The sequence below is a fragment of the Colossoma macropomum genome, unplaced genomic scaffold, assembly GCF_904425465.1.
Source record: "Colossoma macropomum unplaced genomic scaffold, Colossoma_macropomum, whole genome shotgun sequence".
NCBI classification, from domain to species: Eukaryota; Metazoa; Chordata; class Actinopteri; order Characiformes; family Serrasalmidae; genus Colossoma; species Colossoma macropomum.
Genome location: NW_023494797.1, coordinates 15858268 through 15874726, shown reverse-complemented (window position 1 = coordinate 15874726; position 16459 = coordinate 15858268). Strand labels below are relative to the sequence as shown.

At 39.1% G+C, this 16459-nt stretch overlaps 1 protein-coding gene across 1 annotated transcript; it reads right to left on the bottom strand.

Moving 5' to 3' along the window:
* Window positions 1-3314: 3314 nt before the first annotated feature.
* Window positions 3315-10453, bottom strand: snai3 (snail family zinc finger 3). The gene is made up of 3 exons (XM_036584427.1): window positions 10278-10453; window positions 6968-7600; window positions 3315-3851 (listed from the first exon to the last, which is right to left on the bottom strand). The coding sequence occupies exons 1-3, from the start codon at window positions 10441-10443 to the stop codon at window positions 3670-3672; spliced, it is 981 nt and encodes a 326-aa protein (XP_036440320.1). The 5' UTR covers window positions 10444-10453; the 3' UTR covers window positions 3315-3669.
* Between the last annotated feature and the right edge of the window lie 6006 nt (window positions 10454-16459).

Sequence of the window (16459 nt, the reverse complement as noted above, 5' to 3'; positions counted from 1 at the left end):
ATGTCTTATATCGCTGCTGTTGGATCAAAACCTCATATCTCTGAAATAGTAAATTTACAGGAGAAGGAAAAAAGCATACCTTACTTTTAATGTAAGTCAATGGAACCAGACATCTTTCCATGTCATTTTGGGTCGTTTCTTTTGGTCCATTCATCATGAAATTTACAGGACAACAGGCACGTCCGAATTATGTCAAAAACTGAAAAATGACAAAATTACTATTTTACTATTACTACTTTACTATTTTACTATTCAACCTCTCAATCCTTGATCTCTGTATTTGTTCAGCTACATTGTGAATGAGGGTCTCCCTCAGTGTACTCTGAGTTTAAATAAAGGTTGATTGATTGATTGATTGATTGATGTAATTAAATAAAAGTTTGTAACTTAAATTACAGACATATGTTTTGCTTCACAGACATCATTAGGCCTTCTCCGATGACCTAGAACTCCCTGAGGGAACCTCACTACTGCATATGATACGTAATTATACTTTCATAGCAGTTCCAACCATGTAGAAGTGACAGGAACGAAACCCAAGACAAGTTCTTTATTCTTTTTGCCACTCGTTCACCTTTGCACCCCTGATAAAAGTGTGTGTTACCTTGTAACCAAGGCAAGTATCTGTCCCCAGACAGGTGGCCAGCTTGGTCTAAGCGACTCTGAGCTCTGTGTCCGTTTGACAGGCGTCCCAGAGAGAGTGTCCGCGCTGTCCACTCTGGCTCCGCTCCTCTGTCTGTGACCACTAAATCAGGCGGCTCAGTGGCTCCAACCTGCCTGTGTTTCCAGGAGCAGCGGCATGCCAGCCATGGCTCGGATTCTTTAGGAGAAAAGTGGCATTTCGTTCAGTGGTGAGTGGCCCAAGCCACAGGGGAACAACCCCCACTGCTCTCTATCTGTCTGTCTGTCCCTCTCTCTCTCCTCCTTGTGCTGAGCATGCTGAGCAACTGGAAACAGGTGACCCTCATACCCCCCCACCCCCTCCCCAGACTGAGCCCTATGCTGGCACGGCGCCACCTCGGCGTGCAGCTGGCCGGTGTCCACCTGCCAATAAACAGATATATATACGAGGAATTTTCCATGCACCATTTCAAATGGGAAACATTGTGGGTTTTATTTAGACTCGTAAAATTCTCCCACCACTCAGCTGCTCTCCAAATAGACATATTAATTAGCTAAAGAAAAAGGGGAGCTGTGGAGGCAGGATCCTCGTTAATGACAAGTGGGGTCACATGGCCGCGTGGTCCTCCGTCTATTGTGCCGTCCTTTCCATACTGAGAACTTATACGCTCACTGCCTAAATTAAGGAATCTTACGTATGTACAGCACAATCAAATATAGCATGCTGGTGGAGCTTTGGTATGGGTGGGGTTCCACATCTACTGGTGTGAATCCCCAGTGGGGCTCTGTGATAAAAAGAAATGGATCAAGGGTCTCTAAAACAGCAGTGGAAAGTCTCTCAACACACCACTCCATGAGCATGTGGGTATCTTTGTTCCAGTTAACCTGGACTTGTTGCATTTTCCCGAATCTAATGCACCTGATTCAACGAATGAGCTCATTATAAAGACCAGCCTGGCATGGGTCATGTGACTTAGATCAGGGAATACCATAAACGTGTGGTTAGCGTGGCTTCCTTAGAGCTCGGATTGGAAAAAAATGGTGTTTCGTACCATGTTGGAGAACAAGGAGCTGCCAATTTATTACCTACAATCATTGGCCATTTTATCAGAAACATTTACCATATAGGTTCACCTTGTAGGTTTACTATTAGAGACTGTAGCACGTCTTGCCACACAATTTATCAGCCCAACTCAACCCCAGCCATCAGCTGACCATGACATTGGATCAAGATGACCAGAGGAGAATTCTGTGTTTACATGTTGGTGGTAGACAGACAGCAAACCTTGTCGTTTTCAATGCAGTGATACAGCAAGATGAGTCATCCTTCACCATGCTCTCCTCGAGTGAGTGAGAGCATGTGTGCCGTACATCGAGGGTACAGGCCTGAGCTTGACCCCATAGTAAGTGGGCCAGTTGAGGCAGAGTTATGCTGTGGGAGGCATTTTGCTTATATGGTTTATACACTTGACAAATCATTTCTATTCTGATGGGAGCAGCCTTTTCCAGAATGATATACATATCTACCTACATGCACTTCTTTAGTTTACAGCAGGAGATGCTGGCTAACAAACACTGGACATAGACTGTCAGCAATCTTTTTTCTCTAAATACATGCAAAAGTCGTAATTTATTTGTTCCAAAAGTTGATCAAAAGGCCATATAAACAAGTTAAAAAACATAGACAGACCTTATTCAAACATTTAAGCTAAAGAGAACTACATTATCATCCGTATAACCTCCTGCTCTGTAGTGCTACTCTGCTTTCGAACTGGACTGCATGGGACGTGTTGTATGTCAAAACATCATTATGCAGGTATCACACTGGTTTGTTAGCATAGCTAAGGCTTCATAACTGTAAGAGAGTTAACTAGAAGTGGATAATTTCTTTTTTTTGCCAAATGATTGCTTTCATCTGCAGGGCACTGGATGGTTTTATGAGTATGAATATGATGTAAATCATATATTAAGGCCTTTGCAGTTACCAGGGCTCAACACAGTTGAACATCTATAGGCTTGAAAAATCACCAAAGGGATTGACAGCCACTCTGTATATACAGGGACATTTCACAGTGAGTCGCCAATGGATTATCTTGTACCTACACATATTTGGCCATTTTATCAGAAACACCTGTCACTTTTTGAAAAGAAATCTGCAGGAATATTTTTCCAGTTCAGTCTTAGAAGTTGCTTGTATTTTCTGCTTCTAATAGCAAGTCATCTCAAACACATTCAGTGGTGTTGAGGTCTGGACTCTGGGGTGGTCAGTCCGTTGTTCAGCTTCTTTGTTTGATGTGTCCGTCTCCTTTTCTCAGTGAGGTTCTTCTTGACAGCTACACATCCTTTCAGACCCACAGCGCTGAGTCGTCTTCTCACAGTGGAAGGATGGACAGAAACACCTGTGGATGTTTTCAGATCTGAAGCAGCTTGATTTTCTCTTCTCTCTCAAAGATGAAAGCTTTAAGTGCTGTTTATCTGATGGGGACAGTTTTGGTGTCTACCAGGTCTCCCAGGTGGTTGTTAGTCAAGTAGATTATCCTATATCTAATCTCCTCGGATGTATCTCCTGAAACAATGGCCATTTTGAGTGGTAATTAAATGAAGGATGGTCTCTGACTTTTGCACAGTACTGTACCAAATCTGGCACCAGACAAATGTACAAAACTAATATTTTATTGTTCCCTTAAAAAAAACAGTCGCTCATACAAAATCTTAAGCTGGAGATCCTGTACAAGTGCTATTAATTTAACATATACAGTCACCAGAAATGTCATAGATCTTCAAGTATGTTTTCTGCAGCATGCAACACTCTCAGTCACTCAGCACAAACATTTTCATCTGCTATTCAGTGCATAATAAGCCTACAGGGTTCAAAATGCAACAGTGCCCCAAAACAGATTATTACAGTGCAACTACATGATGTGTGGACACTTTGTGTTGGCAGCAGTGCTCTTTCCCAGTCTTTCCTTGTGAGTAAATATGCTCCTGCTCTTGAGGAGTCCCTGAGAGAAGCCATGACCTTGAGTAAGGGCAGAACCAGAGAGAGCATCAGGACATCGGGCAGCAGCCGGCCTCCTCGTGCTTGGACAGGAGGGAGATCCTGGAGAACGTTTTGGAGCAGCTCCTGCACTGGTACTTTTTAATGTCCGAATGTGTCTGCAGGTGAGCTCGCAGGTTGGAGCGGTCGGCGAACGCTCGGCTGCAGTGAGGACAGGAGAATGGCTTCTCACCTGACAAGATCAACAAGAGGTATGTCAGGTGTGCGGTAACGTTCAAACGTATCTCTCAGAAACATAGTGTGTATCTCAGTCCTACAAAATTGCAAGAAATATTCAGTATTAGTTGAACCTTAAACTGCAGGCTTGCTTTCAGTTATTCATCTGAACACCTTGAGCACAACAAGGTTTATAGAAATGGGGAACAGTGTTTATATTTCTTACATTAATGTAATAATGTGTTTTTTGTGTTTTTAAGTTAATATGTACTAAATGTACTAAAAGATTAACGGGTTTGTTGCTGTGATTATTTATTGCACAGATTGGGTTACAATATTATTCCTTCAGAAAAGATAAAAGTCCCATGTCATAGAAAATTTTTACTCACTTTTTTCAAATAAGAAAGTACGTAAGCATTGTTTAAGATTCAAAATAACTCTTTCATTCCCTGTTCCATACAGTCCATACATGAAATATATGAGAACTAAAACATTATAAATTCATTGTTTTTGTAAATTATTTTGACATGGATCCGTCTATCCACCCTACAGTGGGTTTGCTCCGGCCATTCACATTGAAGTTATAAGGAGTGTTTCAGCCGGGACTAGTTTGGGAATCAGACGCAATACACACAGCCAATCAGAACAGAGGTCATTTACATATATGTCATAAAGGCACAGTAACAAAATCAGCCAAGGGATAAAGTTTTTATATGTAATGTTTATGATGATAAAATAGTGATAAATCTAAAAAAACAAGTTTTCTTTGGGACTATTTGCCTCACAACACCCTGCATGTACCTCTTAACCATGAATGGATTCAAGTAAATTTTATTCCAAAACTTTGTCCAAAACTATCCTGAAACAATGTGTCAGACATCTGGCAGCGTATATCTAACCACTTCATGTAAAAACTTTCTGTCAGGGAGATTTTAGAGGTGGATGTGTTTATTGATTTACAGTAAGCTTAGATTACCAATTTTTCATTTTGAGGTGGGTGATATGTGGGGTCTCTACACTAACTGTCCTAGTATATTAACGATACAGTTTTCGGCTATGCGCTTTGGAAAACTAATAAAAATTCTGAGAGTGAGAAACGAGCCAAGACATCAGAGCATCACTCGCCAGAATTTGAAAAGTGCTGCCCTGTCAAAATAACTTTGTGGTAAAGTTTAGTTGAGTCTCTCGTGGCATGAAGATCAAAAATTCTCTCTCCCTCTCTCTCTCTCTCTCTCTCTCTCACACTCAGAAACTCTCCCTGACTGCCTTTTGTCATCATTTACATGCGTATTCAACTGTATGAGAAACTATTTAGTTGTTTAACTTTCAAGTAAAAATAAATGTTCTGATTCTGTAATAATAAGAATGATTACCAGAGGAAAATCAAAACAACTTGTAAAACTAGAAGTCTAGCAAAACTCAACCCATGAAGCATTGACTTGGCCCCCCTCCTACATTGTTTCCCAACTTCCCCACAAAATTGGACACATATGGTACTAATATAAAATATATTACGCTACAGATGAGCCTGAGGAATTTGAGTGTTGTCCCTTATATGGGACTGGGCATCTAGCATTAGCTACATCAGTGTCCACCATACACTATATGCCCAAAACTATCCATCCAAACTATCCGTTGCTGACACAGGTGTTGTCAGTCGCTCATTTTTGAGATTATCACGCCCAATGTCAAGTGTTGGCTAGAGGGGGCTTTGCGCTGAGAACCAGTGGAGCTACATCACTTTTCTGGAGTGATGTAGCTCCATCTAATACATGTGTGGTCCAGAACTAATTTTCCAGCAGCAGCTGACCACTAATGCTCTTGTTGCTGCAATCAGATCCTCACAGCAATGTTCCAACATCGATAGTAAAGCCTTCCCATATAAGTAGAGGCTGTGCAAAGGGGGACAAACTCCCGTAATACTGTTTATTTCAGAAGAAACGTTTGGACATTTTGGAGTTTTTTAAAAGTCAAGATCAATGGGCCTCATTCACCAACCATGTTTAAGAGGAAACTCCTTCTTAAAACCCACTTATGATATGGAGCCCTGCTGGTGACATCCTGTATGAATGGCCACAACTGAATAAGGCGTGGGAATGAGATCCTAATGAGTGGCCACGACTTAGTAAGGCATGATCTAGTTCTCACGCTTTACTAAGTCATGGCCTCGACTTAATTACCTCATTCCCCTGCCTTAGTAGGTTGTGGCCACGCATTACTTTAATTTACATAGGATGTCACCAGCAGGGCTCTGTACTTACGCAGGTTTTGTGAAGATTCTGACATTCAGTAATGTTTTCTTATTTTGGATTTGTTCTTAGGTAAGAACAGAATCTAGACTCACTCAAGAGCACAAAGGTGTGAACAATTCTGCGGTTTAACCTCTTAAAAGCCATGGGCCCAAAATTTTATTACACACTTCTATAACCTAAGAATAGCTCCACCAGTTTGCATTGAAATCTCTGTAGTTAGTGAATAATAAGCCTTAGTATGTAATAAGCCTGGGATTTTAAGGGGTTAAGCTTGTAGGTATATTTCGCTTTGTCCATCTGAATTTACATGCCCAAATCGTGAGGCAAATTATTCAGTAACTGAAATAACTGTAATTGTAAAAGCTCCCCTCAAATTAACAGAACGTGTGTTTTATGATCATACACATATTGCTATATGCTTACAATTTACCGATGAAAGCCAAAAATCTTAGACACTCTTTGTATTATTTTATAAAAATAATTTTTACAGAGCAGATCACTGAAGAGACGCCATCTGTTTATAGTTTATAGCCCAGATTTGTGGAAAAATGGGTTGAATTCCAGTAGAAAAAAAAATTGTGAGTTCAGCTTCTTTTATTATAAGGGTTTAAAATTACTTCACCCATCTATTTGACTGGAAAGAAGACAGTTACAGCTCTCATATGACCCCCACCTTTTGAATGTAGCTTATGAGATATGAAAGTTATGAAGTTAAGAATATGATGAAGTGTGTTTTGGAACCACCGGTGGTCCCAAGGAGTTAAAGAGGTTAAGACTTTTTCTTAGGACCGTTCTCAAGAAAACATTTAAGAAAACACTTATGAAGATGTTATAATAGCAAGATAATAGCTGCATAAACCTCCATCCTCTTTTTACGTACCTGTGTGTGTGCGAATGTGTCCCTGCAAAAGCCAGGGCCTGGAGAAGGCCTTCCCGCACAGCTTGCACACACAGGGCAGCGTGTGTGTGCGGATGTGCATCTTCAGGGCTCCCAGGCTCACGTACTCCTTGTCGCAGTACTTGCAGCTGAAGTATTTTTGACACTGCCACTCGCACTGAAGCTGTCTGTGCTTGGCCAGGCCTGAGAAGGTGAAGTAGGCTTTGTGGCAGTCAAAACACTCAAAGCGCTCCTGGCTGCTGCCTGTGGAGGCGAGTCCTAACAAGGACATGGTGACACTGGGTGCCCCGCTGTCCTCCACATGTTTCATGCTGTGACTGTGTTCCAGCGGCTGCGGTCCTGCGGCCTCCGGCAGGGTAAGGGTGGGCTGTGAGTTTCTGAAAGGGTTATGATTCACTGGAAGGGGGTAAGTGTGGCCCAGAGCTGGGCCGTCCCCTGGAAGACTGGGGTCCTGTGAAGGCTGTGGGTGAATCACTGGATTAGCTGAGTTCATCTGCAGTGTGGTGATTACAGTTGAGTTCATGAGGCACGGTCCAGGCAGCAGGGTGTTATTTGGATGCGGAAAGTTGGATTTGGAGCATGATGTCTGCATGTGGATCAGCTGTGTTTGGGCATCTGTAAAGTACATGGTGAAGTACATGACCATTTATTCTGTTGCAAGTACTCAGGTGACGCTTAGTTCATTTTACTCTGTTACATGTGCTCTACTTGAGTACTCTGGGTTTCTGTGAAGCAACCAACACACTGCAAAAAATGGTGTCTTGTCAAGTAAAAATATCTTAAATTTAGTCAATAAATTTAACATTTCTCCTGTTGAGATTGTTGGAAGCTTAATTTAAGATTATTTAATTAATTTCTAGGCATTTTGTACTTGTTTTATGTGATTTTATTAAGTAAATTTATTTCACTATAATGGCAAATAATTGTGCTTGTTTCAAGAAACCAGCATAACTATCTGCCAGTATAGTTAGGAAAATTTTACTTAATAAAATTACTCAAAACAAGTGAAAAATGTCCAGAAATAAGCTAGATAATCTTATAATAAGTGCACAACCATCTCAAAATGGGAAATATTATACATACTGACTAGATTTAAGATCATTTTACTTGACAAGATGCCATTTTTTGCAGTGCATGATTTACATTTCCTGAAATTTCAATATTTCAGAGCTTTTTTTCAGATAATCTTGATAAGAAAATACTGTGCTAATTATTGTAATTTCACACAGGCCTACTCAGTGCAAACAAAAGTTTGAGAGCTCTTTATTTGACTTCTTTTCCTCATCTTTCTATAATATTTGACTGCAGAAATATGCTACTTGTTTTGTATACTAGTAGTTTCAGCACATAATTTCAATCTAAAATATTGGATACTCATTTTGCTTGGAGTTATTGTGTTCACGTTTCTGAGAGGTACTCTTAAATTTCAGTCAGTTTCTCTCTTGTTTTTATCAGAAACTAATCAGGCTACATTCAAAAGCACTTGAAACCTTCCAATCATCAGAAGTTCCACAGTTTTACTGCAACCACCCCCTCCCCCAACAATAAAAACGCAAATATTGCTGTAAATATTGAGAAAACGCTGCAAAACAAGCTTTTTGGCCTGCAAAGGTCACAAAAAAGGCTGTGAGATCCTAGTAGGACTGTTTTATAGTACACTCAAAAAGTGATGTGTTAAAAAACAACACACTAACTTGTGTTATCCATTTTAACACTGTTTTGTGTCATATATTTTATGCTTAAAGTAACCCAAAATGCATTATCCATAACTGTGTATCAAAATATTTCTCCGACTAAACACACTGATGTATCTAGTTAGACACAGAATGTTTTGTTTTTAAGACATATGTCAGAAGAGTGTATTAGAACCAAACACATTTAGGAAGATGAAGTGTAGGTCAACTGTACAGGGTGATTCAAAAAGATTCATCTGATTTCAAAGCACTATATTTTTACAACCGTGAGGCACCTAGGAACCAATCACATACCAATTGAAGAGGGGGGGGGGCTGTGAGATCCTAGTAGAGGATAGAAAGCGTTCTGTGTTCTCCGCTTCAATAAGAGTGAATCCGTCATAACTGTGCAGTGTGATTTTCGTGGGCAGTGAACCTCCAACAGCTCAGAGCGTTCGTTGTTCGTTCCACAACACTGGATGATCTCCGAAATCGCACTGAAAGAGCCGTGAGTGCAGCGGCACCCGACATGCTCAATCCAGTACAGGATGAATTTGACTATGGCGTTGATGTTGTCTGTACAGCTGGAGGAGGTTCATACTGAGACCTTGTAAAATTACATAAACTTTATGCTCATTTAAACCATTTACAGTTCACTGCACTGTTCTGTAATGATTTACAAGTGAAATAAATCATTTTGAAACTGGATGAATCTTTTTAAATCACCCTGTACATTTGTCACATTACATCAGTACATTATTAACAAACTTAGCAATTCCAACCATAAAGTATTTACAAACTTAACTGACTTCAATTCTACGTGAATGTTTGCTGTTGGTCAATGAAACATGTGACATGGGATGCATTTTAAAGTAATATTTAAACCTGTAGTAGCATTTCCATTGTTAGTGATGGAGAGATGTAGACAAAACTGAGAGAACACCCCAACACACACACACACACACACACACACACATTTTCCTCTTAATTCCAGATCAATTCATTCAGTTTCTTCTGTCTGAATAGTAGGCATGTCCTTTTCTCGGAGGAGGTTAAGGGGCTCGTTTGCTTAAGAGAAAGTATGTGAACAAAACGACAGATTTCAGGAGGATTGTGGGGTGAAAGGAGCCTCGGAGGGGCACTACTGCCCCCTTCACGCGCTTAATAGGACCCTTGAGAGGGCCAGAGCGAGCTTTCACAATAAGCTTGTGCTTTGGGAGAGTTTGCGCACCTGCTTAGCTCCAGCAGCCTTCACAGTTTACTCTGCTTCTCTCATTACTGAGCTGTCTCCATATCTCCAGCGTGGAGCATCAGCAAGCCATAAGCAGTGCTAACCCCAGGCGCTGCTTGGCGCATACATGAACAGAGTGGTTTAAAGAAACAGGCAGCTGAACGAATGCTGAAATTTCAGTAAGTGTCATCCTTCAAAATGCAGTCTGAAGAGGTGATATGCTACATCCGACCAATACTACAATGTTTAAGCATAAACTTTTCTGGACCTCAGGTTGACATATTTGTCCATGATGACTTTAAAGGCTGCAGTTACAGCTTAAACAGTTCACGGATGTTTGGGTCATGGTCCTCTTTGAAGTTGTGACAGGAGTCTCGAAATAACTCACCTTGTTTCTTTGAGTCCAGCATGCTGTAGTTCGGTTTCTTGTGACTGAGGTGTTTTTTCACCAAGAAAGATCGTGGCATCTTAAAAAGTGGACTTTTTAAAGTGTGAACGGAGTTTCTGTCAGTCTCTCTGCCCGGCTCTGCGACTTCCAGACCGAGCGCGCTCATGTGCAGATCTGGCCGGTGTAATAAATAGCAGATGCTTGAAAGCTGCTGGAGAGGGAGTCAGGTGCAGGGGGGTGGAGGAAAATTAGCATAAACATCCCATTCGACCAATCAGAATGAATGGGCAGAAGGGAGGAGGTGTGGCCACACAGCTTGCTGCATACCCCAACAAAACAGGTGCATGCATGGGATCAAAATGGTAGCATTGTGCCACATGTGTGGCATGTCGTGGTATTTTCAGAACAGCTACTTTGTTTTTTTGTTTTTTTTTATTGTGTCATCAATAAAAATAATTGTGCTCATCAATAAAACACAGTACTGTGCAAAAGTCTGACGTAAAGCTGGGCATTAAGCATTTATTTCATATGTAAAACAATAAAAATAATGTTAGAATAAATACAAATCTTTTAGCTTAACTTTTAAACAAGTTGTACTCATCGGCTGGAGCAGTGAGACGTCTACTAACCAAGACATTAATAACATTTTAAAAACAAACGATTATTGTTACTTTTGACTTTATTTATGTTGAATTCATGTGTTCTAATACTATGTATGTTTTTTTAATGTTTATTTTCATTTTCAAATTAGTAACAAATAACATCAAAAGTGCTAGATCTAGTGGGTTAGATCTTACAGAGGAAAATAAAATAAAATAAAATATATATATATATATATATGTAAGTGTATGTTTAAAAGCTAAAACCCTGCATTGTAAGTACATTATATATATATATATATATTATATATATATATATATATATATATATATATATATATATATAATGTACTTACAATGCAGGGTTTTAGCTTTTAAACATACACTTACATACAACAACAGGTATGTCACAAGTTGAACCAGGTTAGTCTTGGTTTTTTCAGGTTTTTTTCAGGTTAGTCTTGTTTTTTTCTTTTCGAAATAGGCGAACAAGGACCCTATATATCAAACTGCTCTAACTGTTCATTGTTTAAAAATCACAGCTTCTCCAAATGCAATACATTGATTAGTTCCTTTGTCCACATTTCATATGTTGGTACTGCCTCTTGTTTCCACATCTGTAGTATATATTTTTTTGTAATAGCCATACTAAAAAGAATGGCCTGTCGTTCATGTTTGTCCACAGTTACTGAGTCCTTAGTTGTTCCCAACACAGCCCAAAGTGGATTAGGTTTCCAGTTCCTTCCAAATGCTTTTGACAGGCAATACTATGTATTGTTTATACTGGCAAAACTCACTAACTGATGAGATAATTGTGTTCATTTTCTGTAAGACTTTTTCACAGTACTGTATTCTGAATCTGAGCTTGTTATAACAGACAGCTGCCAATGTTTAGTTTGGCTTATAATCCTAAGGCCTACTCCTAAATTGCTCCCTGTTGGATGTAGTTACACTATTTGGATATAGGAGTCATTATTTTATCATCTATATGATATAGTGCACAAAATTTGATTCAGGAGCTATTTGAGATTTGTTCTTAGTCTTACTTGACTAAATTAACAAACCCAAAGTAATACCAGATGCATAAAATGTTGTGCTCAGTGATCTCAAAACAATGTGACTGAGTAGTTTTTCAGAGCTGGGTGAAGCAGAAGCTGAAGTGGCTGAGAAGAGGCTCTGGTTCCTTTTCTTCTCTGTTTCTGTCCGCATGTTACTCATTTGGTCCATGGAAACCATATTGTATTGTGAGGAGTTTCTCTCCCAAAGACGAGGCAAAGTGTCCTGTTGAAATGTCCGTCTGAAAAGGGCAACTCCGAGGTGGTGCTGAATTGGGTTAACAAAACATGAACTGGAACTGGAACGATTTACATCTGAATAGGCTGGATATGTTCAAATAAGTGAAAGGATTATTTTTTATGCCAAATAACCAATTCTTTAAATGCATCCCCAAAATAACAGCAGAGTTTTCATAAGTACTGAGATAGTGAACTTATTTACTTATTTATTTATTTATTTATTTACCTACCTTTTCTCAAAGCCATGAAAAGTCACATACACTAAAACAGTATTTTGCCACTTTCTTTGCTATGTTATATATTTAAAAGCTCTGTAAAAACAATCTACATATATTATTAGAAATTTTTGAACTACTTTGAAATATTACTCAGTGTTTCAGATATTATGCCATGTTATCTGTAGAGTAATATTTCACATACTTAAGGTTAATATATTACATAGGCTGTAAAATAATTAGATATAAGTGCTAGACTTGGTTCTCCCTCTTATTTATATGTAAATTAGCCTGGCACCATTACAATAAAATGAGGTGTCCGGGACAGTCCACTTAATAAAAATATGTAAAATGACTGACTACAATATCAGCCTGCCTCAACATTTTCTGGATACCGTGAGGGACCCACAGTTATTCATCCTGATTTTGGCATGCAAGCAGATTAAAACACTGTGACATCACCCAGAACCGTGGGGTACAAGGTATTTTGGTGCCACCTAGTGATGCAAAAGTTGCTTACACTGATGGACGGCCTCTAAAGAACGTGTAAAGGCAGCTGGTCACTAACCCCTCTTTCTTCAGTCTTAGCTGTAATAAACTACACTTGGTCAACACCCTGCTTAGCTGAAACCTGATTAAACCTGCAAGATGGTACATCTCTGGGAGGATGGTTGGTCACCAATGGCCTAAAGTGGTACAGTGGACACAGATGTCACATGAGTAGCATGATGCAGCCAAGAAGACATCCTCTAGGAATCGTCTCGCAGACTGGGACTCATGTTGTTACAAGGTCTGGGCTGTTGAGCTGTCCCAGATAGTGAGCATATATCTGTTTGCCACTGCTGATCCACCCTCGGCCCACCCAGATTATTGTCCTGCATACAAGCTCTAACCAGTATTTAATCTCCTCAAACTGATTTTAAATGCACCTAGACTTTTATTTTAGAAATTGAACTGAGACAAATATTATAAACAACTGAGAGAAAAAAATAATGACCAGGCCTGATATAAAACTATTTTTTAGAAAATGTTTTAGAAAATCTCCTCAAACAGATTTTAAATGCACACAGACTTTTATTTTAGAAAATAAACTAAGATATTATATTGTTGCTGTCAGAACAAAATCTTGTAATGTAAGTCAATGGAACCAGAATTTTTTCCAAGTAATTTTGGGCCATTTTTCTTGGTCCATTCTTCATGAAATTTTCACACAATGTAAAGAATAGCAGGCATTGTCAAATTATGTCAAAAACTCCAAAACGACAAAAATGGAGATACAAGGTTTTCTTACGACAGCAGCGATATATTGCAAATATTACAAACAACTGAGAGAAAAAATAAAATGACTAGACCAAATATGAACATATTTTATAGGAAATGTTGTTACAGACACTGTGCTAGATAAGAATTTAGATAACTAATTTAAAAGTATAACTAAAGAAAGGAAGGAAGGAAAAAATTGGACTGTGAGGGGAAAATGAGCGATGATAAGTGGAATTTTGTCTAATATTCTGCTTAACTACCGGGGGGCTGCCTGTAAAATGCTGAGCAAAACCCCACTGGTCCGCCAGCATTGCCATCAGCTATCGGCAGGGATATTGGACCCGAACTGTTTTTTTTTCTTTTTTTCCATAGCCTTTTTTTCTGAGGTTATAGAATATATACGGTTCACTTCTATTATATTTTGAAAGAACTAATATGCTAAAACAAAATGGATGCAGTCATATAATCACACACCATAAGAATAAATGGACTAATCCTTGCTAGCTTGTTGAACAGCTAGTAGCACTATAGGCAGGCAATTGTTTTCATTTGGTTAGGTTTAAAATTAGCTAACATAAGGCTTGTTTTATAGGAAAAACCCAAAGATACGGGTTTTCTTTATTACTTTCTTCTAACTACCTAAAGTTAATTGTTAGCCAGTGTTTTTCAGTTTCAGTTCATCATCACAACCTCACATTGAATCATTCTTTCTTTTTCAGACACACATTAGACACGTTTCAAGGCTGCAAAGAGCGCTAGCAGGAGAATACATGTACGTAGCCAGAAGGTTTTCAGTGGCATGACCAGATTAGTTTCAGCGATTTCATTGGGGTGGCAAACTCCTAGGAATAAAAAAAGGTGTGAGGTAACATCATAAGAGAATAATATTTGAATGAGCAACATGCTAACCTACTGTAGCATTAGCAGGAACTCAGCACTGGTTTCACCTCTGATGAAATCTGGCCTGCATCATCAAACACATGCATGTACTCGGCTGTAAAAGAGTATTTACCCTGATAGCAAGAGGATAGTGGGCCACTTTTGGCCCACTGAAGGCAATGCTGGTGGACCAGTGGTGTTTTGCTCAGCGTGTTACAAGCAGCCCACCAGTAGTTAAGCAGAATATTAGATAAAATTCCACTTATCATCGCTCACTTTCTACTCACAGTCTAATTTACTTCTTTTTCCTTCCTTCCTTTCCTTAGTTATAGTTTGTAAATTAGTTTAATAAATAATTTTAATCTAGCACAGTATTGGCAACAACATTTTCTAAAAAATAATTTTATATCAGGCCTAGTCATTATTTTTTTCACTCAGTCGTTTGTAATATTCGTCTCAGTTCAATTTCTAAAGTAAAAGTCTAGGTGCATTAAAAATCTGTTTGAGGAGATTAAAAACTGGTTAGAGCTTGTATGTAGGACAATAATCTGGGTGGCCCGAGGGTGGGCCAGCAGTGGCAGTCAGCAGGGTGCCGACCTGATCAAGCCAGCGGACTGATATATTGAGCTAATGTGATAAATGATCATAAACGTTTGGGTTATCTTACCATACAATGTACATGTAGCCTGTTTCATACTGTAGCTGCAAAGTAGCACTACTAAAGGGTGCAGGCCAAATTATTATTCATTACAGTTTTGTTCGGAATAATACTGTATGCTTTTTTTCAAGTCTCCGCTGAACACTTAAAATCCTGTTACAGTAATGTTACAGTAATTCACATAGACCACAATGTGTAACAAATGATATAGTTATACACTGATGTATAGATTTATTTAGGTGGTTTTAAACATTTTCTTAATGTAGAAAGTCAATGTTAGCTGCTTCCTTAAGCAAAATGAACAAGACTAAGAAAAGTTTTAGCAGCATTCACTCTCGTCTGAAATGTGCTGATTATTGAGTGCAGCTTCAGGTTATAACTGACTAGTAACCACGCTGATGGCAGATTTCCACGGTAAAAACTTTCACGCAGTGTAGCAGAACTTCTCTGTGGTGACTGCTTCAATGATGATGGCTGACTGTTGCACATTGTTTAACTGGGGTGCCACCCTCTCATGAAGCATGGTCGTCTCTGGCCACCCCTTGGAGAACATCAATTTGAAAAAGTGATTATAGACTAGGACTCCATGTTATTATTTCTGTGATATATAAATAGCGACAGGGTCTAGACACATTGCATTTTGACCCATCCCTGCATTCATCTATTTAGAAGGCCAGCAACTACACTGAAGGTGTATTTAAGGCACTACTTTAATGAAGCTCCACTGAAGGGATGCACACATTCTGTCTCAGTCTCGTAGGGTTATTTTTGCCCAACACCAACAGACTAAGAGCAAAACCAAAGTCTTTAATTAAGCCCTGACCTCTTCTGCAAATATACTCACCTGTCTGAGCAGCTTCAAAGTGTTTCTAGCAAAATACCACACAAAGCCAAAACACCAGGAGTGTAACAGTCAAAACAAACCTACTTAAGAGTCACCATACACCATAGCTGATTAAAGTGAGCCCACTTTCCCCTTTCTAATTGGAGGATTAGAGAGAATTACAAAAGAGACTAGTTTGCCTTAAAGAAAAATAGACAGAGATCAATGGAGAGCATTTATTTAATATAAAAAAAAACATCTGCATACGTAACTTACAAATGACTACATATAAATGTTAAAGTACACAGTACAGAAAAGAATAAGGGGAATTTCAGAATGGCTTGTTATATAAGAACAGCTAGAACAAACAGAGGTGCTTCACAAAATTTTCATAAAGTATTAACTGATTGCTTTGATTATTAACTCTGTACCACAGGGCTTTGAAAACCA

Excerpts from the sequence above, each read along its gene's own strand:
- snai3 (XM_036584427.1), bottom strand. The coding sequence starts at position 10,443 with ATGAGCGCGCTCGGTCTGGAAGTCGCAGAGCCGGGCAGAGAGACTGAC. Across the intron at positions 7,601-10,277 it reads GCTGGACTCAAAGAAACAAG|ATGCCCAAACACAGCTGATC; the intron begins GTGAGTTATTTC and ends TGTACTTTACAG. Across the intron at positions 3,852-6,967 it reads ACACATTCGCACACACACAG|GTGAGAAGCCATTCTCCTGT; the intron begins GTACGTAAAAAG and ends TGATCTTGTCAG.